Source organism: Paramormyrops kingsleyae, chromosome 3, assembly GCF_048594095.1.
Source record: "Paramormyrops kingsleyae isolate MSU_618 chromosome 3, PKINGS_0.4, whole genome shotgun sequence".
Classification (NCBI taxonomy): Eukaryota; Metazoa; Chordata; class Actinopteri; order Osteoglossiformes; family Mormyridae; genus Paramormyrops; species Paramormyrops kingsleyae.
In genome coordinates, this window is record NC_132799.1 from 34975956 (window position 1) to 35003489 (window position 27534).

Consider the following 27534-nt stretch of genomic DNA (forward strand, 5'->3'; position numbering starts at 1 on the left):
GCAGAGAAAAGCACAAGACATGTACTATGTAAACAATATGTACAGAATAGCCAAAATGTGCAAAAGTACAAATGTGATAAACAGTATGTGGTTGTGTGGTATGTGGCGGTCATGTGTGTCCTTTACTGTCCAGTTCAGCCCGGCTACTGTGTTGAGGTAAATAATGCTCTTAAGTCCAGTAGCGTGGACCTTGAAGACCCTGTACTATCTGCCTGGTGGCCACAGTTCAGACACAATGAGTTAGACAAAAACTAGTTTTTGATGGTGCATTCATTGGCCACATCTGGCTATACTGCACTTATCCTGAATGGCAGAACACTTTATACAGGCAAATTCGACGCCCTTGTTTCACGTCACAGTGAGACCCGTTGAGGTCATGAGCTTTACAGCATGAAGGCATGTAAGCCTCTCAAAGATGCTGTAATCCTGTAATCTCCCGCCCGGGCTGTGTGTTCGGTAAGGATGTGGGTTCGTAACCCGAAGCTGTTCTTGATTCCCTGAGTGGGTTACCTGGCTCAGCTTCCCCCAAAAGGACGCCTGGTTTTATTGGCTGTGGACTGGGGGGGTGAGGGCGAGGGGGGGGGGGGGGTTTGTCGCTTACCTTTCTGGCTGCCTGTGGCCGCCACCGCCTTCTCCCACAGGGTAATGATGCAGATCATTAGAACTAATGCCCTTCTGCCTTTGTACTGCGTCACTCTCTTACTCATCCTGGAGAGAAAGGAGACCCAGAGAATCCCATCAGTGGGAGGCTGGTACGTTACGTGCGGAAGCTCTTTGATTGGATTTATTTATAGCCTAAGACACAACATTTGCGGAGAGGAAGAAAAGCACGACGTATAATATAAATATTAATGCTGATACGTGTGAGCATAATTACTCATGGGTTAATGTTGCAAGAACAAAGTGTGGGAAATATCTACCCACAGCACAATGCACTTTTCTGGATTTGAACCGGAACTTGTTACCTGGCCGACCGTGGGTGTTCTGGCACCCTACTCACTATTTTGTGCCCCCTAATCAAATGGTGCCCTAGGTGACCGGCTATGTCACCTATGGGGTGTGTCAGCCCAGACTTTGGGAGTATGTCTGGTAAGAGGAACTGACATAGCTGAGTGCATGATTGCATAGTGCTGACCCTTAATGACCCCCCAGGCTGGCGCACCTTCCCAGCTCTATATTCTGCCTTGATTAATCTAACATGAATCCGGAGTCTCCTGACCCCAAGGGGTGACGCTCAGCCTGAACCTGGACTAGCAGGAGAGCCAAAACACCGCGGGTCTGCGTCCGCTTGGGGAACATGGAAAGCCTTTTTGCTGTTCCCATGCTAAACCATTAGAAAGAGGAAACAAAAATGGATTGCAGATAGGCTGCGTTTAACGTGTCTCTTAGGAAATCCTTATTTACTGTACAGGAAAGTGCACAAAATTAAACAGAAGACGAAATAAGTTTGCTTCACCCTCCATAATTCACTGTCCCTGTTTGCACATCGTAATTGTATTGCATGTTGATGTTGCAATATTGCAATAAACATGTACACATGAGGTGTAATTGGAGTCAGAATTATGAATTTTAATGGCAAAATTCACCACAAACACCATCCACAAATTACCCATGAGCACATGTGTAATGGAGGGTCAGCCTGGACCTTAAAAGCAGGTCATACTGACAGCTAATTTGGAGACCCTGATTCACCGAGACAGGATGATGTTGGACATTACAGGTGGGGGTGGGGGGGGGTGGAGTTGGGCGACTACCCACAGCACCACCTAGCCACCAGGACTCTGAGGGAGGTGTTGCCAGGGAGGTGTTAAGGGGTGTCAGAGTGTTCACACCACACGTTAAAGCAGGGCCGCCCCCATCCTGTGTCGTCCAACACCCCAGCTACAATAACGCACTGAACAAGTCTGCGCTGTGCTGCACACAACTCGCAAAAATGCCTATCACACACACGGCAATCACTTTCGGAAATGCACCTTTTCACGTCCCTGTAATTAATAAAGGGGACAATGCATATGCACCACAGGGTCCTGTCTGAAGCGCAACAAAGCCGTAACTCTTCTAAAAAACACCTACCCTTAAATAGCAGGGAAATAAGCTGTATTTGGCTGTTTTCCACAATGAGAACTGCTGGCCTCTTTATCTGTACTGGGGAGTTTGTGCTTCTCAAAAATGTTTCTTCACATTTTGTTCATTTCATTTTATTCAGGTGGTTTGCAACAAAGGGGGTTGTAATCTTAACATGGCCCATCTTCTTAATGATCATAACACTGTTAAAAGGTCACAGCAAACGTCCGAAAAATAAAATTCCCCAGTATTATCCAGTAACAAGGTCAGACCAAACATTTAGCCTATTTGAAGATGCACATCAGCTGGTCTTGGGGGACCCACTCACAAAGTATGGAGAACTTTCAGGCAGCAATCAACAAAAGTTGACCTGCAGGAGGATACTGGAGAACCCAGAGAAAACCCACATAAACATGCAGAGAACATGCCAACTCCACGCAAAGGCGGCATCATACGTTCAGGAGTTACTGGTTTCTGTTTTTATTTTTTTGCTATCTGTTGTTTGTGTCAGTGAGCTATCCTGTTTCAGAAAAACTGCTTGCCTTTGATATGCACACAGTTATATTTGTGCAGCATGAACCCACACAATTACAGCATTAAAAGTGCTTTTGAATCCTTTGTCCTGGAAATGTCAGGCTTCAGGCAAGTTTTAATTGTGTGTCGTATTAGACTCCCGAGGAAAAAGTTTAATGTATGCTTCTTGCTGAAAAATGTGCTCTGAAAATGCATGTCTGATCCATAGCTGACATGTGAAAAATAAACTAGATTGATACACTCATTTAATAATAGCAAAACATTATTATGAAAGTTTAGATATAACACAATACAGACACCATTTATTCTAACTATTGAATTCCCCCATGTGAGAGGAACATCAGTGTCACAATCTGGGGAGAAAGGTCTCCCATCTGCAAGTCAGTAGGTATAGCAGCCGGACTGGAGAGTGAGATCGTGCACTTTTACATCCAGAAAGTCCAAAGTTTCAAGCAAATCAAGAGAAACAAGAAGCAGGAGGTTTTCTTGATTCTCTTTCTTTCTTTCTTTCTTTATTTATTTAATCAAGCTTAAAACAGTGATTCCCACATATTCCACTTGACCAGCAAATTGGGTTGTAATTCACTTAGATTTATGGTCATTTAATTATCCAATTACACCATTCGATTTTGCTCTTGAACTCTTCATGCACTTGAACCCTTCAATAAAAATATTAAATCTTCTTCCTTCTTCATGCTTAGCTGTGTATAATGAGCAACATTTTATAGCCAAAGGCAATTCTTTACATGATGATTGGAAGCAAATTGCCAATTAACATCACTTAATCTCTGTCGGGCGTAAAATAACGGAAATAGTCACATCAAGAGTTCACCTCTTCCAGACGTACTGTAGATATAAATCGCATGTTATGTGCAATTAGAAAACAGCCGAAGAGGTGGACAGCAAGACTGAGAACAAGGCTGTCCGCATTCGGAGGTTCAAAGAGTCTGGCTTTGCTATTCTATTTACATGCCTCATAAAGAAAATACGTGTTTGATTCCTTGCTCTGTTCTTATGGAAGCCTCGCTTCCCCAAACACGTATGTCAGTGTGCTGAAGAGGTTTGAGCAAATGTGAGCATGATGACAGAAAAGAAAAAAACCATCAGATTGGAAATCAAGGGGGAAAAACTTCAAACTCAGGTCATCCAGTCCCGGGATTTGTTGTTTCTCCGGTCCGTGCAGTGACGTATTCGCCCCCGCAATTGTGGCTGCGATCGGACTTCGCGCTGAGGAGCGTGACGTCACCCTTGCTGAGGGGGAACCAGAAGCAGGAATGAGGTGTGTGCATTTGCAGGTGGACCGGGAGTGGGGGGGCTCGTCACAGCCTTTCCCACTGCCAACAGCAGTGTAGCAGCAGACGTACATTAAACCTCACACAACCACTCAAATCCGCCCCCACCCCCCACATGCAGCTTTATTCTTAATTCCAGACACCAACCTTTTCACCTCATTTAAAAACAGTGTTTCTAACAATAAATACCACCACCACCACGCTCCCCCTAGACGACAAACAGATTTTTTTTCCAGACTGGCTTTTCTTCTTCTTCAGAATGATGACTCACCTTCTAATCTCTCTAGACGAGAGACAGATGGTTGGTGGGACTCGCGGCGGCGAAGAACACGTACACCCAGAAAGCCAGAGCCGCCTTGCCGGAGCCTGCATATTGAGCGGCCTCCTTCAAGGATACACACTGTAAAGGACGCCGCTGTAGAAGCCCCCGAAAAAGACCTCGGATACATTACGCATTCAGGCTACATTCCCCTTTAAATGCAGGTATAGGGGAAAAGTCAAGGTAAATGTTTTGCCTGAGAGGAAATACAAAGGTTTGTTCATAAGCGGATGCGAGCCAATATGCAGAGAGAAAATTAACAGTGTTTTTATAGGTTATGCTGCTTGATTATACAGAAGCTGAGAATGGCAGAGCTTGCAGTTATTTTTTTTATACCATTAATACCACATTTCAATTAGTGGCATAACCCTTAAAGATTCAGATAATCATAATGTGTGTAGATTTGAATGTGGGTGTGAAGGTTTGTTTATATCACATTTCAGGATTTTTCTTTTCGGTATATTTCTACACGTTGTGTTCAGTGGAATGACATAGGATTTCTCAGGACCAGAGACATGACCTGCCACATGGGCACAACACCTAATTTCAACATTAAATAGGCCTATACGAATGCACTCATTAAGTTACACAGTTACAGTGCATATATGAGTTGATCTGACTATGGCATGACAGCCCTGTGGCGTCATAATAGTATTCACCATATCCCGGCATGCTCCTGAGCCACTGTAATTGGCCCAGTGTGTAATTGTTTTTAGTGTTAATACTTGCGTTATATTTCCGAAGTGTCGCGTGTACCTGTACCAGTGCTGTATGTGTGATCCTGACACGTCCCTAGTCATTGTGTAATTCTCCTACCGTGTGTGGGTCTGTTTTCGTGTCACTATATTATTGCTTGAATGCGGCGCTTTTAAACGCTTTATTAAAGAGCAACTCCGTGCAATTCCGCGCTTCGTCGTCCTTATTCGCCGCTCCCGGGATTGCTCGCCGCAATACGTTCTTGTAAGTATTAAGAGAAAGATATCACGCTATTTCGAAAAAACGAGCTATGTTATAATGACATTAAAAAAATAATTAGGCCTACAAGCACGGCAGTTCTTGGTTTCCTACGGAGCCCCCGAAGTCCCATAGAGTGATTTTTTTTATCTTGTGTGCACAAGATAATACCTTGTGCGCACAAGTTATGTATCTTGTGCGTACAAGATAGTTACAGTCCGTATGAATGGTCGCGACAGAGGTGAAGCGACATGAACAATACTTTTTCTTCGGTCCTTATCGGTAATCATAATAATACACTATGATAAACAGGTACAGTAAATACATCATTACTTGATTACTGACATCTGTTTATTGTATTTATTGAACCTGTTTATACCTGTTTTACTATGATTACCGATAGTGAAAGAAAAAAGTATTGTTCATGGCGCTTCACCTTTGTCGCGACCATTCACACGGACTGTACGTGTAACTCAGCCTTAATGCCAAAGTAGTGCGCAGCAGCGTTGCATTTACTCCTTCGAGTAATATTAATTGCAAGGCTACTGTATCTTATTATATTGTACCCTGATGCCAGCAATGTTTTTTTAGGAGAACGATTCCATTAAACAAGCGAGTAACATCAAACACACAGCAATTCGTCTATCTAATTATGTCAATGAAATAATTTTTGAGAAATCAGTAAACTCTTGAAAATTGCAAATGCAGCTTAACCTAGAGGTCTAGCAAACGTAGTACGGCAGCTATACGCAGCTAACCTGTTCCTTACAAATATTAACTTGTGCGCACAAGATAAAAAAAAAATCACTCTATGGGACTTCGGGGGCTCCGTTGTTTCCTTATTATTACGTAAAAAAGTTTTATAATTAAGTATCACAGTTGAGACCAACTATAGGACAGAGTCATCATCCAGCTTATACAAAATGATAACTGTCACCTGCAGTGTTAGCGATGTACTTTATGAGCGCTGGTACCATCCAGTGGACTTAACGGCCTTGGATCGGGATACAGAGAGGAATAGACGACTGATATGCAAACGTTACATAGTCATATGACCCGGTGTTTATCAACGCAGATCCTATGAATTAATGACCCCTAGTATTAATGTGATATCTATTATGGTATAATGATACTTTGGGGGGGGGTTAAAGTTGTTCTTTGCTATTTTTCATAACATATATTTTATTCTCAATGCAGGGGAAACCTTCCCAAGCCAGTTTTGTAATTAAATCAGATTAATACCGATCATCGATTAAAAGATGTGATGCAAATAAATCGCAGTCGTTTACCCATTTAACATCACAGTGTCAAGCCGTCCAGCTGTGGTCTGAAAAGCACGCGGATCTATTTCTGACCTGGCAGTAAATATTCACTTATGAAGGATGGATGAATTATGAATGACCCCGGCAAGGCATCGTATATCTCGCGGTACTTTTAAAGGTGAGAGCAGAGGAAAGGGGAAGGCACACCATGACAATTACAGCGCCCATAAGGGTAGGGAGGTCTCAGGAAAAGAAATCAATGCTTAGGGCCACTGTATCTCTGACCTGCTTTTATATTTACTGAGTGTTGCATTTGATACTGTTACGCATTATTTGCAAGGATATGTTTCATTCTAAAAAAGGGGTAGAGAAATGGTGTACGTACAGCTCTGGAAAAAATTAAGAGACCACTCTATATTTTAAAAAAACATATCTGCATTTTTAAATCCTTGTTTAATACTGGTTCTTTTGGGGGAGGCTACACTGAGCAGCAGGCTGCTTCCAGGCTCAGAGTTTCTAAGACAGCAGTACACAAGGACAAGGTGAAGCAGGAGACACTGGCAATGACCAAAAAACAGTCATCAACGTATCCGGCAGTGCCTCATAAATCTGAGGATGACCTCAAGTGACCTTCAAAAAGAATGGGAAACATTAAGTGGTGTGAAGTGCTCTGCTAGGACAATTCATAACCTGGCTTCTAGAAGCAAGACTGAAGACCCATAAAGTAAGGAAGAAGCCCTTCAAAAAAAAAAAAAAAAAGTATATTTTGCACAGGCATACCCATAAATTAATATATGAATTTTGCTGTGGTGAATTTTTTCCTGAGTTGTATTAACGATAAAACCCGCTTGTGCAAAAGAAACAAATATACTCAGTATATTGAATACAGAAACGTACATGTGTGAATATATTGTTTTCTGTACTACTTATCCAGTATAAGGTGACAGTGAGGCTGAAGCCTGCACAGATCAGAAGGAAGGGGAACATCTGAACAGGCCCCGGAATACACAGGTAGCATGTTTAAGCTGAATAGCTCCAGTAAGCCAGAAAAAATCACTCGGTATAAAATCATCATCAAGAAATATATTTATAAAAGGTCAAGCATGCAACAAATGATGTACAGTGTTGCTGATGTTATGCTGAAATCGGCAACAGGGGAACTCAGAGATAAAGTAGAAGCTTACGTAATATATGTCGTTATTTATCCATGCATCTATCTATCTAGAACTGCTCATCCAGTGCAGGATCACAGTGAGTCTGGAGGTCATTCCAGGAAGTGCAAGGGATAGTGCTGTGATTGGACAGTGCGAAGCGCAGAGTGCCACTGTGAGCCGCCACACTGAAGTAAGGCCTTCAGAGACAAGGAAGATGGTCCTTTTGTCACTAGTCAAAGATGTCCTCCACTGAGATCTGCCTCTGTCACCCTCAGCAAGTGACCTGGTTTTAATTTTCTCCAAACTGGTTTCAAAAATGAGGGTCCCAGCCATGCCCGTTTGCTAGCCAGTAAGAATAGCATTTGCACGCAGGGAAATGCCAAAATGGAGAAGGGGAAAAAAAACGAAACAAAAAAAAACAATCTTGACATTTCTTTGAAATTACCTTGGATGATGCAACCCTCCGCGGCGCGCTGGCTTCCTGTAGCCGGAATTCAAATGGCGCCATTTCTTGTGAATGATAAGATTTTGTGGCTGTTATATTGTCGGCAGATTGGTTATTTCAGAAGGCCTGAGCTGTGGGATGAGAGAGCTGTCACAAGTTTACGCCCCCCTCCCCCCCCCCCGTTTTATCTGCAAGTCTCCACAGAGCGCAGCGGCGGGAACATGAGGAATATGGCCGATTTTAACACAGAGAACAGGGTCTCCTCTTATGAAAATATGTCCCTACTTCTGAAATTATTGAAAAAGTAGAAAATGAGTAGAAATTAAAATTAATATTGTGTAATTAATATTGTAAATGTATAAATACAGGTAAAATTGCCGGATGCTAATTTTAAATAGACCAGGCCAAATTTAGCGATCTCTAACCTCTGGCTAACAATATCTGACCTACATCTAAAATATAACAATATCAAACAATAGTTTTAAAAATATTACATTGAAAATCACTCAGAAAGGGTTATTATACAAACTGTGGATATTTGCATTTGATTCTAGTGCGTACACAGCAGAACACAGGAGGGATGCACATCTCAGGCATATCCCAGTGTTCAAACAAAGACTCCCTTGAATGTATCCAGTGGTAAATCAGATTCCCTTACATGCAGTGTTAAATCAAAGAACCCATTTTTATCTAAAATTTTAAATGAAAGACTCCATGCATGTCTCGGGTGTTAAATCAAAGACTCCCTTGCATGTACCCAGTGTTAAATCAAAGACCCCCTTTCATGTACCCTGTGTTAAATCAAAGACCCCCCTTGCATGTACCTAGTGTTAATTCAAAGACTCCCATGCATGTACCCAGTGTTAAATCAAAGACCCCCCTTGCATGTACCTAGTGTTAATTCAAAGACTCCCATGCATGTACCCAGTGTTAAATCAAAGACCCCCCTTGCATGTACCCAGTGTTAATTCAAAGACCCCCATGCATGTACCCTGTGTTAAATCAAAGACCCCCCATGCATGTACCCAGTGTTAATTCAAAGACCCCCCTTGCATGTACCCAGTGTTAATTCAAAGACTCCCATACATGTACCCAGTGTTAATTCAAAGACTCGCATGCATGTACCCAGTGTTAAATCAAAGATCCCCCCTTGCATGTACCCAGTGTTAATTCAAAGACTCCTATACACGTACCCAGTGTTAAAACAAAGACGCCCCCCTTGCATGTACACAGTGTTAATTCAAAGACCCCCCTTGCATGTACCCAGTGTTAAATCAAAGATCCCCCCTTGCACGTACCCAGTGTTAAATCAAAGACCCCCCCTTGCATGTACCCAGTGTTAATTCAAAGACCCCCCTTGCATGTATCCAGTGTTAAATCAAAGATCCCCCCTTGCACGTACCCAGTGTTAAATCAAAGACCCCCCCTTGCATGTACCCAGTGTTAATTCAAAGACCCCCCTTGCATGTACCCAGTGTTAATTCAAAGACCCCCCTTGCATGTACCCAGTGTTAATTCAAAGACCCCCTTGCATGTACCCAGTGTTAATTCAAAGACCCCCTTGCATGTACCCAGTGTTAATTCAAAGACCCCCCTTGCATGTACCCAGTGTTAATTCAAAGACTCCCATGCATTGCCCCAGTACTAATGAGCTGGATGTGTTGAACTTGAAAGCTGTGCTGTGCTGTTGTGTCAGGCATCACAACCCAGGGTGGAGCCACATCGCTCTTGTTGGGTTTTTAACCAGGTTGATGCTGCTGCACGTGCAGAATGACCCTCACAGAATGGCCCCCATGCCCTCAAAATGATAATTTGTTCCTCAGTATGAGGGTCCTGCAGTAAGTTGTAAGAAATTCCCAGAATCTTTAAGGGATGGTTGTTTTCATGCTAATTATATGGCTCAACGCTTTATAGGCAACAGACAAACGTTTCATTTGACGTTTCTGTTTTAAGCACCAATTCTGCCCCCGAATGAAAAGATTTCTGGGATCCAAGACAAAGAAACGGCGGGGCAGGAGGATGGGAGTGCAGGTTCGCTGCTGGTATTTTAGGCTGTTTGGCAAAAGGTGTGGAAAAGCAACAGAGTGAGACAAAGCTATTTTTAGGGGCTTTTCATGAAATTCATACCTCATATCAAGGGCAGCCGGGAAATGACAGGTGATTATGCGGCGGTTTTAATTAGACACTGGCAGGAGTAAACCTAGGAAGTGCTGAGGGTGGAGGATAGAGCCGCTCCCAACGGGCTGCATATTTTAAATAGTTAATTTCTTGATTCTTTCACCTAAAATAAATAGAATATTCAAGCAGAAACCTTTTGTTTAAAGTATCCTCTGCAGGTGCATAACTACCTATTTTGTTTTTGTTCTTTATTCACTTTTTAATTTCACATCCATGCACAAATTGTACCCAGTTCATAAAATCAGTAATGAGCAATCAGTTGAATTTTGTAAACATTCCAGAATAGTTGGGACTAACTAGCAGAAATTAGTCATTAAGTACAGCCTTTTTGCTAAGTGAAAATGTGAATGATAACAGGATGATTTTGTGTGTATGATTTATCAAAAAGTAGTTTACTGGTTTGTGAGACACTTAACAAGAAAGTGCTATAAAAAAAATAGGTTTCTGGAACACATGTTTAGGTTTCTGAATGATAATCCAGAACCATGCTGACCAATGCATCACCATATGCGACAGTAAATGTTGCAGCCAGATGCCGTACTCATTTTCTGAAATAGCTCTTGCATGTACGATGTTGCCTTAACATCTAAAGTGACTGTACAACAACATTTGATGCCCCAAGCTACTTAATAAATTCCACAGACGAGTCTGGTAGCTTTATAATATTTAGACTATTTAAACTCAATCTAGTAATGTTCCAAACCTAGGAATAACTCTAGTAAATGAGAAATCACCTTGTGGGAATTGTAATCACACAAAAATGTTCTGAGGGGAGAAGGAAAAATGATTGGTTCAGAGAGATAACCAATCAAACAGCCATGTTTTGTACTGTTAGTTACCATAAGAACCTCGCAGGCTTCTGTCCACCAAATGTTCCTTCTGGGGTTAAAATGCACGTGTTTATTCAAATGGAATGAGTGTAGAACCTAAAAAAAACTAATCTAATTACGGAGAGTCCACTGGAAATTCAACAGAGGTGTGTGCATGGAAGCATAGAAATGAAATAGCAATTTCCAAATAATAACAATATAGTAAACAGGCATTCTAATTGTATTCTGTCCTCTCATGAGCTGTGCTGCAAGCCAAATAAGGAATAAATTCGCTTTATTATTTATGTTCATGCACAGTCTTAATGTTATTTTTAACAAGGTTTCACTCGAACGTTGATATCGCCACGGATTTCTCTATTGAAGTGCATTAAGAAGGCATAGGAAGTACAACAGAGGCCCCATCTTCTCTGTGGATGGTGGAGATGCGTTTTACGAGGTCTTGGCCTTGCATCCAAACTATCAGATGCAGGCTTGGGCGTTCCATGGCGGTGAGAGTCAGCCTCGTGCAACCCTCAAAAGATGGCACTACGCCTGATTACAGGATCCAGCCCTCAGGGAAAAAGCGTTTTTCTTCATTTGTACCAGATGCCATTACAAATAAGTTATTTCAGTCAACTATTCATGGTGTCTAAAGCCAGGACAAGTAATTAAAAGAAATTCCAAATAGAGGGATTAGTTAGAATTAATTCTTGAGCTGCTCTGATATTCAGGCTGAAACGGAGAAATGGAACACTATGGAAATGTACTGGCGCAGAGCGGAACTAATGGGAGGAACATTTAGCAAAATTAAAAGTTGCTACTGGATACCAGACCAGACACTGAAGGCAGGGAGTGATTGTGCGTGGATTGGCGTTATTAGTCATACAGTGTCTGTTTCTCCTTCCCATTCATGCAAAAACAGCAGTTTTTTAGGTCATATTGAGCCAGAGCAGCGTGCAAGACACCCTGTCCAGCCATCTTTGGCTCCACCAGGTCACATGGTGAGATTAAGTACCTTCAGCAAAGGCAGAACTTACTGGGATTTAAATCAATTACCATCAAGGCCAATTCACACTTCACTTTTCCCGGTGCATTTACAGTCTGGGCACCAGGTAAGTGACGTAAATTTTGTCATGGGAGGCGTCCGGCGACTGTGCTCATGCGGCCCAGATTTTTATGTCCAGCACACATTATGTTTATCAGTGCGTGTTCACTGCGCGTGTGCAAGGAACTTGACTAAGTGTATCCAGCAGGTGGCAGCACTGACTTTTACAGAGCAGAGATCAATGAAGAAAGAGTAGAAGAAGAATAGATGTTGTGTAGTTGTAGTTATGGTGAGCAGCTATATGAAGAGGTGTGGTGGTACTCGCATATCTAATTTTTCATACTGTCCAGGTATTAAACTGTGCTATACGGTATTTTTTAAAGCAAAACAATTCGAGCATTTTGTGGAGGGGAGGGGGGGTTGGTTTCTCAGTTAATTTTGCCACAAGGATTCCAAAATACGATATGCCATATTACCTTAATAATGCCCAAGGTGAGTTAACTACTTTAAAACTGCCCATAAAAGCTTATCCATTCAACTACACTGCTTATACAGTATGTGTGTTTGATGCAATACATCTGTGCTCTCTTGATCTGGTGCAGTATTATGCCTGTACGCATGCGCCGACTGCAACTGTCCGTATGCATATAAAAATGTAGTATGTACACAACAATCTGCATGGACAACCATGCAAAGACTGTAAGTGCACACAGAAAAGTGAAGCATGAAATAGGCTACCGCCTGCAAGGCTCTGTCCAAACCCACCCTATTATACACTCTGTGACATTGTACTTTATCCCCAACAAAAGAAACAGAGCAACTAAAATGTCATGTGACCTGGCAGAGGGAGGGGTCCTGGCCCTTTAAGGATGGCTGGTGAGATGAGGTTGTTGCCACATGTGGAAGCGTCTAGGGGAAAACGTGTAATTTCCTGAACCGTAATCACCTGGGAAGGATTTTACATGGACTGATTATTTTCTATAAAGGGACCAGAGGGGGGCACAGCAGCTCGGCTGGCTGTGCTGTTACCTGACACCTTCATGGTCACGGGTTCGACTTTGAGTTCAGTCTCACCCCCTGGGGGTCTTTTTCTGGGTATTATTTTGAGTACCATTCCCATGCTCCAGAGACAGTTCATGTTCAAAGACATGTTCAGGTGATCTCTGAGATATAGATATGGTCTTTCTGTGTGGATATACAGCACTGTGCAAAAGTCTTTGGCAGTCAAAGAAAATTATGTTTAAACATTCTTCATGTTGGTGTAAAACTATGACTTGTGGCTTATTTATTTAACTAATTAAGCTAATTAATTGAGTTTAATTGGTGAAATTTAAGTACATAGAATGACTGGGGTGCCTCTTTGTAGAGGTTTCGGGACTGAAGTTCTGTTCTCATACTCATCCAATTAGATATCAGTAACTAGTAAACTGTTTTTATATGTAAATATACAATTACTACTTAGATAAATAGCTTTTAACCCTTTTTGTCATGGCCTAAGACTTTTGCATAGTACTGTACATTTATAAAAACTGATTTTTATGCATAGTTATCATTCAGTCTAGTGCAAATTGAAGCTTTCTCCCAGTAACTTCAGTGCCGTTAATTTTGCATCACTAATAATGAGTCGAAAGCGTAGTGCCCCCAGTGCGTGCAGTAGTAACTATGTACAGGGGCTTAATTTAGACGGTTTCTATAGCATAAAGGTCAGACAGAAAATGACAATTAAAGCAATTTGACATGCAAGGTATACAGTACAGTATGGTCATGTTTATTTAGAAATTAGTAATAAATTTACCTTTGATATCATCTTTCAGGCTAGCAGACTGTTATGGGTTGAGGATGGGGGGGGGGCAGTATTATTCACATTGGCAGGGGTCTCTTGCCCATAACCTCCGTGAATGTGAAGAGTGTTTATTTAAATATTTTGCAACAGTTTTGACCGCATATTGATGCAAATATGGAAAATGCACCTTAAAGCAGAATATCAATGCAGTCGATTTTCTTTTAATATATTACCAAGGGAACATCCGAACATCCGAAGTTAGATTAAAAAAAAACAACCTCCACTGTGTATTCGGCATTCAGACATCTCTAGCACGCAGACCTAATGCTGTACAGGACATTTCTGCCTTATAAATCAGTTCCTGGTGAATGTGTTCTTTATGTTGAGTATAGGGATGCAAAATATGACAGGAAAATAGAAGGAGAGGAGCAAAGGTGCTATTTTCCCCACCCTCTGGGACGGAGGGACGGTACCCAAAAACCAGTCCCTGCGGAATCGGCCTGTTCACCTCATTCTCGGCAACCTACCTCCAAATAGCTATAGGCCTATTAAAACTAACAACTAGTAACCTCTGTTCACCATTCACTTATCACCTGTTATCACCCGCTGTTTCCATGTTTCACCGCAGACCATAATCGGCATTTGTATCCGACACATCTGCTGCTTTTTGCCTTGCAGATACGGCACCCGGTAGCGATAATTCAGGGTCTTTAAATGCGAAGCTGCAGCAATCTTAAGCTTCACTGGAAAAAGGAAATGTGCTCAGATATGGGGAGCGTAATTTTCACCTCTCAACGAAGTCAGCCCTGCGCCTCAGCCTTAATATTACTGGGCTCTTTGGGTAAGGTTAGGTTTAGTTATAAATCGGAGTTCTGTTTCGTTATCCTATATTTCGTGTAGCGCAATCAATCAATTCAGGGTAGCTTACAGCCACTAAAAGTATCTACATCTCTTATGCATCGATTTATTCCGTTGTTTGATTTCAACGAACTTTGGACAGCCAAATAGCGTACCGTTCCCCATGCCTGTTTTTATTCCAGCAAAACAGGGAAAATAAATGATGGTGCATTACAAAGGGTGTAATGAAATTTCGGGGGTCGTCCTGCATTAGAAGTAGTTAATTAGGTTATGTTTTGGGGGTGACATTAATTATGTTATGTTTTTGGGCTGATTTCAAGTTATAACCAAAACTATCAATTTGTGCTAATGAAATTATGTGGTATGTCATTCATTTGTCCAATATCGGTGCTCTTTCCTAACTAGAGTGAGCAGTGCAGAATTCCCACAATTATTTTGGTTTTTAAATAATTTGTGTAGGACCAATATTAAAATTTTTTGGTTTGGTGATTTGTATAGTAAATCATTCATTACACTACAATTTGCAAAAGCAAATCTTTTCTTATTCTTGCCCTGGCTGAACCTAGGATCTCAGACGTGTGTACTGTATCTGCACTTCATATTGACGTGTTGAAGTTATAGGCCTATACAATCCAATAAAAATATAAATACAGGTATATTTTATTGAATTAAAATCTATTATCTGCGGTGTTGCAGTTTCAACCTATTGCATACTTTGTTTAAACACATATCACTATTGATATGCATTTATATTTTTAAATCAACCTCTTAAATTCATAATTCATAACAAAAATAATGAGTAACCACTTTCTCCCCAACAACTGTATAAAAAGTAAACGAAAGCAGTTTGCAAGTTGTCCCCAATAGCTGACAAGCAGCTACACAGATTTGTCAAAGTACAATCACCACATTAAATCCACCAGAAGGTTTGTCTTTGAAATTGAAAAGGATTTTGCACAATTCTACATAGTTGTTAGAGACCATTACAATAGAGATAGATAGATAGATAGATAGATAGATAGATAGATATACATCGAGTCACAAAACAATGTTCTGATTATGACAGCAGTGAAAATATTACTATAGTCTTATTCCACAGATTCCTGAAAAAAATTATATATTTAACTTATATAGGTCAGTAATTTAAAAGTGATTCTAAAGTGTAAGTATTATATTGTTAATGAAACACACACAATAAGCACCAATGTAAGGTTTCATCTCCACATGCAATTTCTTCAAAGGAAAAACCTTGGGGATATTTGTTGACATGCTTTGCTCACTGTGCCGCTGTTTTCTGATTCCTATAGCTATCAGCTGTTATCTACTTCCTTGCTATTGTTGAGTATAATCAACAAGACATGTGACTTACTCCAGCGGGGGGGGGGGGGGGGTTGGCATACAATTAAACAACCTCAAAATCAAATTTCCTCATAGACCATCGGAGGAAATATCAATAAAGAGCCAGTGATCCTCTTGAGACACAGGATTAAAAATTACGGACTCACTATAATTACTGAGTTTTATCTGCCCTGGTAGCAATATTGCCAGATCATTCAAAGACCCTGACTGGAGTTGAGGTAGCACAAAGCATATTAGGCTCCCAGTTAGGGGAAAATCATGATACACACACATAATTTAAAACACCTCTTTAAACATACCACATATACATACAAAAATCTAGAAGAAATTGACTGAGCATTCCGCATGTGTTTCAAACTCGTTCGACACAATTTTGGTCTTGTAAATGGAAGGCTGCAATAAGAAAGGTAATTATGAACAAATCATTTTCCAGTACAAATGTAATTGGTCGGTAGGAACAGAACTTACATCCAGTCAAATTACTGAGTTAAAAAAGGAAGAACAAGCCAAAAATAAGATAAGCGGCTCACGGATGAAAATTTGACGCTCAGAAAAGTATGATGTAGATTGTGTGTGTTTGTGGGGGGTGGGGGGGTGTTTCAGTTGCAGTGCCAAGGAACAAACAAGCTTTTGCTACTCTAACTCATAGCCAGGCTTTAAAACTGATAATTTTTCAATGTGAGTGATGCTGTAGTCATTCTGGATGCTGTCTTCAGGGGCTTCAGTCTAACGGAGCGGTAGGTTAGCTGTCTTTGGTGTGGCAGTCTAAGTGTAGCAGTCTAAGTGTGGCAGTCTAAGTGTGGCAGTCTAAGAGTGGCAGTCTGAGGTTTAAACCACACAGATTTTTTGCCTTCTAGTGTTTCATGTATTAATATAAAACATTGACAAATAGAACATCTGATGTTGAAAGATTTTGGTTAGAGTCTAGATGGACAACAATGGACTTAAGGGTTTTATATGTCTTATACAATGTATGCATCCTGAGATCCAGGGGAAAAAAGTCTTTTACTATTGATTAAAATGATTTTGATTTGACAGGAAGGGGAAGTTGGCAAGGTCACAACCCCACACTTGTGATGCCATCCGAGAGCTCGAGCTTTCCTCTTTAAGGACCAATAGAACTTAATGAAGTGGTATGTGTAGTTTTTGTACAGAGGACAAAAATGTATTGGTGGAAGGAGGACAGGACGATAGGAGGGTATGTTACCCAATGAGCAACTAATAGTGTTTATGGTTGGACCAAACTTCTCAGTGTACAATCATTTCTGTATCAACTGAATTGTATGTCACCATTGTCTTGCCTTTACTGTCCATATATCTACTGTATGTATGTGAGCCACTGACAACCTGCTGTGTGACCATAGAAGTGACAATAAACCTGATTCTGATTCATTCATACACAACCAGTACCTTCACAGCTGCATTCTGCTCTCAGCAAACTACATTGGCATGTATTTTTATTAAACAGATATTCCCTCAAATGGATTTCAGGTTAAACAACCAAGTCCACCAGATTCCCTTGTGTCCTACTGGAAGCACTCGACAAGCTCGCTGGAAACGGTTTTGAACTCAAGGTTTGAGATTAACACCCTTATCAGCCGCGGAAATCCCACCATGTTCCAGATGGTTACTTATGATAATTAGCCACTGGTCGGCCGCAGCGCAGGAACGAGCCCTCGAGCGACGTGGGCCACACAGGGTCCGTCTCCGGCGAGAAGCCACTGAGGAGCCTCCGTCACGCCGTCCTGCTGTCACCAGAGTCCCCAGGAACACAGCTTATCGACAGCATTGCTGTTGGGGCTTTTAACCCCCGTCCCCCCCCCCCCTCCTTACAGGATATTAGATTTTTTTTTTTCATGCACATGCCTTATCATGTTTCATGTTTTTTTTTTCTCTACCTCATTTTGTGACGCCTGCAATTAAAATGGCACATTCCGGGGATCTCGCCGATTTTGCAGCTGGTGATTTTTATTTCTTTCCACGCTTGGCTGTCTATGGGACGCGGCCTTTGGGTAAATCTCAAGGTCAGATGGCCCCGGGCAGAGAAGCCGCTCGCGACGCGCCAGAGCAGCATGGGCATCTGGCCTCACACTGAAGGGCAGAACACGCTAAAGAAAGACCGTGTGCAGAAATACACACACACCGCTCCACAAACAAGATGGAGAAGGACGCCGTCAAGTTTGGACGAGCAGATGTGCATGCACCAGTCTGACAGGTTGTCAAGATAAAAAAAAATTGGAGAACTTTCCCAAAGTAGGCCTCAGGTTCTGTAGCAAACATCTGGCTGACGTGTGAGCCTGACACAATGAAATAGCGCGTGTGGCTCTTTAAGCCCTAGTCAAACACGGATCGGTGTTAGTTTCTTATCTTTCGTATTTGGAGCAGAGCTTTCGTCTGAGGTGAGACAAGATTACCAGGTTCTCCAGCGGAGAGCAGACCTGCTATTAATGCGTATGAAACAAACCAGAGGGCCCCTCTGTACCTCGCCTCATGCATATGGAAGCCGAAATTAATGCTGCTTTTCCTCGCTGCTGTTTCCTAAATTTCGTGCTGGTCATCTCTTCACGAGCTCCATAGGAAGAGGAATCGCATCCGCTCAGATCATCTGAGTTACAACGAAGGAACAATAAGCCAGAAATAAGGAAAACCGCAAAAGGAAACCTTGACAAGCAGAAATGAACGGCTTCTGTTGTTGTTCGTCGCAGCAAGCAAAACAAGACCACCCCCCGCCCCCGACTCCCCCCAGAGCGTGGCCCCTCTAAGTCGAAGCAAACAGACTCCATCACCTCACATTACCATACCTGCCACACATCAGCTACCCAGAAGAAAGAAGGAGACCAGCTATAACCTGTGGGGGGAACTCAAAACAAATGGATTTGAAATATGAATGTAGAAAGAAATATGCTAATGAACACGTGAATAAATAATCTGAATGCCGCTTTATTTAGTGTCTAAACCTGTTTCCAGATTCACATTCACGGCAAGTGATGGTTGGCTTGGAAAATCATGTATATAAGGAAAGATAATTGTGTTTTCACCAAACCTGAAGATATTTCTTTGGTTATTACCAAAGAAATATCTCCACCTCCAAGTCATAGAAATGGCATGGAATGTAGCAGCCAAAGAGGCAGCAGTCTTTCCCGAGCAATAAAGTTTAAGAGCATGACCTTTCAATACCACTGATATCTATAAAAGTGGTATTTGAAATTGCACACTATCAATTAAAGCAAACAGCAGTCTGGGCATGATATATGGATCTATGTCCCATAACCAATTATCCCAAAAAGGGTTATGTGAAGCCTGGCCCAGAAAATACAGGGAATTGGGCCGGGGAACGCATTGGATGGTATTGAAAGGCACACACACAAGAACACACACAATACGAGAAATTTAGGAAATCACATCACCCTGTAGGTGTGAGTCTATAATGCTGCTCACTGATCCAGTGTGCCACACCATTCATCCATCCATCCATCCATCCATCCATCATCTTCTACCATGTATGCTGTATAGGGTCATTATCATGTATTTAATGCTCCTAAGAATTTACCAGAGATACATGAAAATAATCTGTGATTACAAGTATTAAGTTCAGAGATAAACATTTATTCTCTCTGTATATCCTCTGTGACTGACATAAATGGCGGTTTATAGAAAGGCAGCCTCCCGCATCTCATCCGAAACGAGTGCAGACATCACCGGCTCATGGGCAGGTCCTGCACATGCTCTGCGTTATGAAATCCAATTAGCAGATGCCAAGACATGGAAGGGGTATCCGATTGGTGACAGCCGCTTCCACGGGGCACCGATGCAGAGCCGAGTGTCGGGCGAGGATGACGGATGCTGGGAAGGCGGACAGGCAGTGGAAGTACTGGCAGCACCAGAGGGGAGGGGGACAGATTAGTAAGCAGTAAAGCCTAAGGGTGTATCTGTCCCCCGGTGTCTCTGTGTACAGATCCTCTAGTCACAAGGATAGTAACGCTGACAAACAGGCCCTGCAGGGATATCGGTCTGACGAAATTCTCTGATCACTCTCAACTTTAGTACATATTAACGATGATGAGGAGCTGAAGTTTATCTATCCAAACTTAACCTTAAGGCAGAGTTTCCCAATCCGGTCCCCGGAGACCCACAGATGGTCCATGTTTTTGCTCCCTCCCAGCTCCCTGCCAGACAGTCCACATTTTAGCTCGAGGGCTGGGAGGGAGCGAAAACATGGAGCGTCTGTGGGCCCCCAAGGACCGGGTTGGGAAACAGTGCCGTAATAGAGGGCACTTAGTTCCTCACTAATACTGCATTCAGTTATCAACATAATTACCATGCCTCACATCAGCCCTAACAACACAGACAAAAAAAATTCATGGTGACATCACACTGTAAACACAACAGTACTTCAATAAGCCTGATCACTGCGGTCCTCATACTTGTGAACTGTCCACGCCATTCTCCAAGATGATCACCATAAGGAAAAACCATTTATTTCAGCATGGAGGGCTTATTTCAGTTCAGCATGCCTTATATGCTATGGTGTACGCCCAAAGTATGAGGTATATGCTATGGTGTACGCCCAAAGTATGAGGTATATGCTATGGGGTACGCCCAAAGTATGAGGTATATGCTATGGTGTACGCCCAAAGTATGAGGTATATGCTATGGTGTACGCCCAAAGTATGAGGTATATGCTATGGTGTACGCCCAAAGTATGCAGTATAACTACACTTCAGCTTCGCTGTCTAGGCCAACAGGTGTACCAATAACCCCAAACAGCTGATCGATATGTTACCATTACCTGCGATCGAATCGTATTCCACTGACCTAATGGTGCGGGGGGCGGTTCACTGACACGGTCGCCGTCCGAACCGGGGGACAGACGTCGGAGTGACGCTCAGGGCAGGCTTAATGCCGACAGACACACTGCTACGCACAGTACGCTTAAGGCCTTTCAAACGCATGCACAAAGAATCTTAAACAGCGAGTAAACGGGTAAGTGACTTTAAATGCAGCCTGCATGAAGGGTCAAACATAGCAAGGTCTGGATAGTTATGGGGATGGTGCACGAATTCCCTCTCTCTTTACATTTACAGAGGGGAACAATGCAAAAGAAAGCAAAAAAAAAAGATAAATTGCTGCTTCCATTCACAAGATGTCACTAAATAAGCCTGAATAAACAGCCTGATCTCCATCAACAAAATAATAACAAAGAGTGAAATTCCAGAGCTGAAACAGGTTGGCCCAACCTCACGCTCTTGATGATTTGAGTTTGTGGTCTATAACAAGTTAATTATTATGGTTATATCCTGATCATCATAATAGAAAAATAAAATATCCAAATACTGTATGACCCTTTGAAGAAACTTAACCTAAATGTAAGTGTAAAATCATATATCCTAATTAAAGGAACACGGCATAAAAACACACTCAGAACCAATGAAGGTAACCAAAAGATACATATTGCTATTGGTATTCTTTGGTTACAGGTCTGCAAAAGGAACATACATTGGACCAGGTCACTCCATTGCTGGTTTTCCCAAGAATTCCCCATAACATCACAAACCAAGCTTCACCTGAGCATCAAAGTTTATATGAAACCTGTGCCTGCTGCTCTTATCAGGAATTATGTGGGGTTTGGTACCATTCCAGAACCCAGGAGAACATCAGGGCTGTGGGTCTGCCTCACCACACGCTCACTTCATATGCCGTAGGGCAGCTAGCTCCAGCAGGCCATGATCGACGATGCCAAAATCTCGTGGGCCAAAGGCTGACCTCCTCAATCCAGAGATCGGGTCTAAAGAGGCTTTGGTTACAGAGCTGGGACATCAGAGGGCCTGTAGGTTCTGCTGACACCGACAGGCCGTTACTAGCCGGCCCCAGTTCGCGAAATCTCACCAGAGCCGATGTGAACTGACCCAAGTAGATAAACACATCTGCACACCTAAATGCACATTACAGGGAAAGGCTTCTAGTGTTAAGGCAAACTATGGGAGAGTCTCAAGACATCTGTGTATTTCTGGATATCACTCGGATGACTAACAATATAATGTTCTGTATTTATTCGGTATATACTCAAACTGTCCACAGGAAACTAGTATTTAAAGGAAAATGTTTTTATAAATCACTCCATCTGAGAATTTTTTTTATATAAAACTGCATGTCACAATGAATTCTAAATGCTGAATTTTGAATGTTTTTAACCTAAAAATACTTTTTGAGATTTTATTCAAACCCGACAATAAAAAAGGGAAGAAAAATATATTTCAAACTAATGACACACATTTTCATAATATTTTCTATGATTATCCTAGACAACTATTTTTTTTAAATGGCTTTCTCATCATCACGTGTAACAGATATAATGTTTTTTCTATTTCTTCTGTCATACCTGTCAAAATGAGGCAAGTTTATAGACATCACTAATTCCGTGGTTAATCAAGCAAAAATTTTACTACTGATGGACTTCCCCGCAGTATTTCCAAGCTATTTGCTTTCCGCATCATGAATAATGAATAATTGAACTTTTTGGTCTATAATGAATTTTCCTTCTTTCCATTGTACCAAATTTTGACATGCGACACGTGAACACAAAATGTCAGCTCCTGACTTGCCTTATGACCATGTCATTAGCACTGCGAAGCTTAATCTTTCTGTAATTTTACTGTTAAACTTGGGGGAGAGAAACATTTGGTCTGGATACACTATTTAGAACATTAGCTGGAATACGTCAGTAAAAAGCCATGGGGCCGATTTCTGAACATGCACATGCATTTTCATGAATTGCCATGAACCACCTGGTATGTGTGATACAGGTTGCTGTCCTGGTGTGTATTACTATGCCTTTTCATATGGGTTTGCCTGTACATTAATCTAAAAAAAAAGTGCATTCATTTTGGAGAAAGAAACAGCTGCTCACTACCACGTAAGACGCACAATATTCAGCTTCGGCATTCTGGGGTTTTCAGTCCGGCTCAGAGGACACTGCGTTTCTGGTGAGCACCAAAGTCAGAAAACAAGCTACGTGTGTTACAGAATAAAACCAGACGGAAATACACCCAAAACGTGTGTCCAGCGATTCTGGACACATTTCACCATTTATTTATTTGGCCTGTTTATAAAAATCTCATATTGCTGTTTTGTAAATAACAATCAACGTATCAATGTAAATCCAAGCGTGAAAATCACATGCATTTAAAGTTTATTGCCTGATTATCGTTGTCGGGTGTTTTACGAAATTGTGATTCTTAAGGGTTTAATGTGATGTCAAGGGTCAAATATATAATGCAAGCATTGATTTGTCAATGGCAGACCTATCAGTTTATTTTTTATGATTTAAAGGTATTACATTTTAAAAAGACTGAAAACTTCATTGTATTTTGCTGTTTTATGTAGCCAGCATGTAATAATTATAAAATTACAAAAGTATATCAGTAGGCGTGTTGTTCCATGTAACTTGAACAAACACAACTATGGCATTAAAAAAGATAGTAACATTGAGTTCAAGATGAACAGTTCGCTGTAAATAACTTCTGAAAGTTTCTTAACTGCCCAGTTTCAAAATAATCGGATTTTCTGCCATAGAGTTAACGTGCGTTTCTGAAATAACTACCGACATACACCTTTAATCGGGTTTCTTAATTATGACACGGTGTGCGACATAAAGCAAAGGAAAGTCGTTAAAATGTAGGGGGGAAAATAACAAACCCTTAATCAGGCAGTGGAAGTGAACACAACATTATATATAGGATATTCTAGCCGAGGTCGGTAAAAAAAAAAAAAACAAGATAAAATTGTTAAAACGTTTTTCAGAAAATTTAGGCATATACTATTTCAGTTTACAGCGTACTAGTGAGAATAGTAATGCAAATATAATTGTATGCATTTTAATTTGAATTAATTGTACTTACCTGTATACCAACTTGATAATTTACGTTACGCCCAATTATTTAACATTTAACGCCTTTGAAGTTCCGAGATACTAATCTGGGTTTATCCATTTGATTAGGATATATTGCGTTAGCGCCTTCACCAGAGGTAGATCGGATTGATCTGTATGGATGTCATTCATTAAAAACAGTACCCAAATCAGAGAGACGTGGTAAAATCCCAGCCCCCGTCGCGGCTACATACCTGGTGCCCCGCTACCGCCTCTCGACCTTGACTTCAGAAAATAGCCACGCTTAATCCATCTGCTCTCCCGAAAACCACTGTGTCTATTTTCCCTTCATCAGGCTGAGACTTCGAAAAGCCCCAGACAAATGTTTAAAAGCCAGGACCCAGTGGAAAGCATCCGCTCCTTTTACAGACACGATCCGATTTTTTAAAGTAATTAAAAATCATGAATGAGCGGCCGCTCGGCGCAATCCGGCTGTTCACCAACACATCTGTAGCGACGGAGCCCAGTCCTCCTCTCTTCTCTTATTGTATGGTATTTGTGCTTTTTTATCTGGAAATATCTTTTCAATGATTTTCTACTTAACTTGAAGCAGCAAAACCGACCAGGCAACCCTCCGTGTGCCAACACACGTGAACCGGAAAAAAAGTGAAAATAGTAAAATTACTGGTTATGTCGAAGGCACTTTGCCAAGTGAAATGGTAACTGCGGCAGGTGTGATACATCAATCCGTCCCGACAGCTTCGGTGACAGCGAAAGCGCTCCGCTCTCCGCGGCGCCGCACCGGAGACTGAGCGGCGCATCTCCGGCGCACCAACTTATCAACAGCATCCAGAGGTTGGTCAGCGCCGCCTCCAATTTATACCAAATATACCAGTGTAGACAGATCAGTCATGCCAGCAATTAAAAGCATTGACTTAGGCACATTTCATTACAATGGATAATTAACACACGACTATTTCTGATCTGACCTACGCACTTCACTGGTTAATTTAAACTGTGCGATACCCCAGAATAACTTCCAATTCAGTTAAATTAGATCTATATTAACGCGGGCAAAGTGTAAGATGCACTCAGCGTAACATTAATCAGTAGAATCGCACTGTGATGTTTTGCCGAGTTACTGGAAATTCTTTTCAACACACGTGTATTTTCCGAAAATGTAGGGTTTACTCTCTTTATAGCAGGAAATAGAGAAATATTCGTTTATGTTACATACTGAACTTCAGCATCTTCCAGTAAGATTTGCCAAAAAGTATTTAAGAAATTAATAGTAAAGTAATAGAATAACTTGATGTAATTGAATACACAGGCTAATAAAAAAAACTAAAACATCTTATCAATGAATGGTTAATATTATAGTGAGCTGTCTAGTGCAGGATTGTGAACATGTCAGCAAAGACCTATAAAAAAAGGAATTATGTATAATTAAGAGCGGTACAATAGCGCCATCGTGTGTAAATATTGAGGACGCACATGACGCCGATAATGCAAGATTACAGTTAATTTTTTAATATCACACTGCATTTTTGGCAGTTGTTGCTAGTCGCTTCTTTCCAAACTTTTCCAAGTTTTCACATTACCTTCTCCAATACACCGGCTATTGTAAGAATACACTCAAAATAAGACAGCTTCAATCTCGTCATTTGTATTTTAAGTGTAAATTCAGACTGGATTTGATCAAGAATTGCCCTGTTATGCTTGAGGTCCGTGGTACTTTTAAAAGGGTTCACCAGCACCAAATCTCAAAAAGCATCAAATACTTTCCATGGCCTGCTTCTTAATTGTCCACTTTTCACAAATATAACAATATAAAAAGAACATACTCTGAACATTTCTAATCTTTGTTCTTAAAGATATGCTCAACAGTCACTTTATCAAGTACCCCACACAGTCTCAGGTAGGAACTGATTGTCTCCAGAACCATTTCTAGGGTTGTGCTTATTGAGATGCTTTCCTGCACACCACAGTTGTTCTGAGCTCTTATTGCACCTTTGACCTTCCTGTCAGTTTTAGTTAGTCTGACCATTCTTCTCTGACTTCTCTCATTAGCAGTGCGTTTTTGGCCACAGGGATGACACTACCCAGGCTCCATAAATCATACACATTGTAGTGTACGAAAATCCCACACTGTCAGGAAAAAGGAATGCCAGTTTGTACCTTTGCTGTCACTGGATCTATACCCTCAAGGGGAAATGTACCTTATAAGATACAGAAATTGACTATGAGTAACATTTTTGTACCACTGGGGGTACATTCATGTTGTTTGTACCTTGGGGATGTTCCTCAGAGTCGGTCCCTTTTTGTACCCTAAAAGGTACATTTACCTACAGCTATAGGGTACCCTTAAAGGTACAGCCCCAGTGACTAGCAAAGGTACAAATTGATACTTATTTTTTTCTGACAGTGCAGGAGGGCGGTTTCTGGGATTCTGGGTCCATTGGATCCACTACCAGCAATCCTGCCACTTTCAGAATCAGGTATATAATCACACCTTAGTCATTATAATGCTTAGCCTCACAGTTGGTGAACTTGTTGACCCTGTCTGCCTGCGGTATATACTGACTTATAGCCGCATGATATGCTGTTTAGGGTAGAAGGCTGGAACTTGTGTTAAGCAGCAGGTGCCTCTAATAAAGTGGATACTCAGTATACATCATTTTTCTCCACAGATCTTCCAAGGGCCAGTGGCACATTTCTTGACCCCTGGATCCTTAGTTGAATGAGGTGATGTGTCGCTCGGGGGGAAGGATCCCGTGTCTGTGATTGAAAGGTCAGCAGTTCAAAATCCCGTAGTCAGCAGAGTGATTTCACCACTGGACCCGTGAGCAGCGCCTATAGCTTAACCACAAGTGCTCCGGGGACTGGCCGACCCTGCTTTCTCACAAGAATTTCACTTTGGATAAAAATGTCTGATAAATAAATATTATTGGTGATGAATGTTACTGGTGTAAAATATAATATATATTGGAAGGAAAACACTAAAAAAGAAATTGAAATGCGATTTTGATATGGACTTGGAATGGAAATTGTCATGCCCCAATCCTCCCGTGTGCCACACCCCCTCATCTACCTCGTGTGGAATCCCCGTGTTACCAGCCGTTTCTAGCTGTGTCTAATTAGTCTGGTGTATTTAAGTCCACGTTAAGTTTGTTTGCCCAGTTCGGTCATTGACGTCCATCCTTTTTATGGTGTATAGTGGTCCTTGTTCTTTTCTAATTAAAATCCCTCGTTCATCCGATTCCCCTGGCTCCTGTGCTGCTTCCCCGCTCTGTGCCCGAGCGTGCAGGACAGCAATGACCTTGTTTTAACTTACGCTTTTGTTTATACAGGACATTACATGTAACCAAAAACTCAGCAGGTACGTATTAGTCATCACTCTACATTGAGCTTTGCCTCATTGAACCTTGTGCTTAAATAACAATATCAGCAGGAGCTCATAATTATAAAGCCTTGTTAAATTTCTGACAACCCTACACACACCACTAGCAATTATTTATTTTCAAGTCTGATTTTACCTCTATATATCACCAGAGACTAGGGTTCGATATTTTTAGAAGTGAAATTCAACCTCCTCTCCAAGAAACCTTCTG

General features: G+C 41.5%; 1 protein-coding gene across 4 annotated transcripts in view; it reads right to left on the reverse strand.

Moving 5' to 3' along the window:
- The window catches only part of tafa2 (TAFA chemokine like family member 2), a 39029-nt gene that overhangs the window by 10892 nt on the left and 603 nt on the right, over positions 1 to 27534 (reverse strand). For 2 of the 4 annotated variants that reach the window (XM_023815227.2, XM_023815231.2), the window contains exon 2: positions 602 to 708. In XM_023815227.2, the coding sequence (XP_023670995.2) occupies positions 602 to 708 (107 nt within the window). Of the gene's footprint in view, positions 1 to 601; positions 709 to 23954; positions 24083 to 24177; positions 24727 to 27534 lie in introns of those variants that run through there. The other 2 variants (XM_023815229.2, XM_023815230.2) reach the window with 2 other exon arrangements.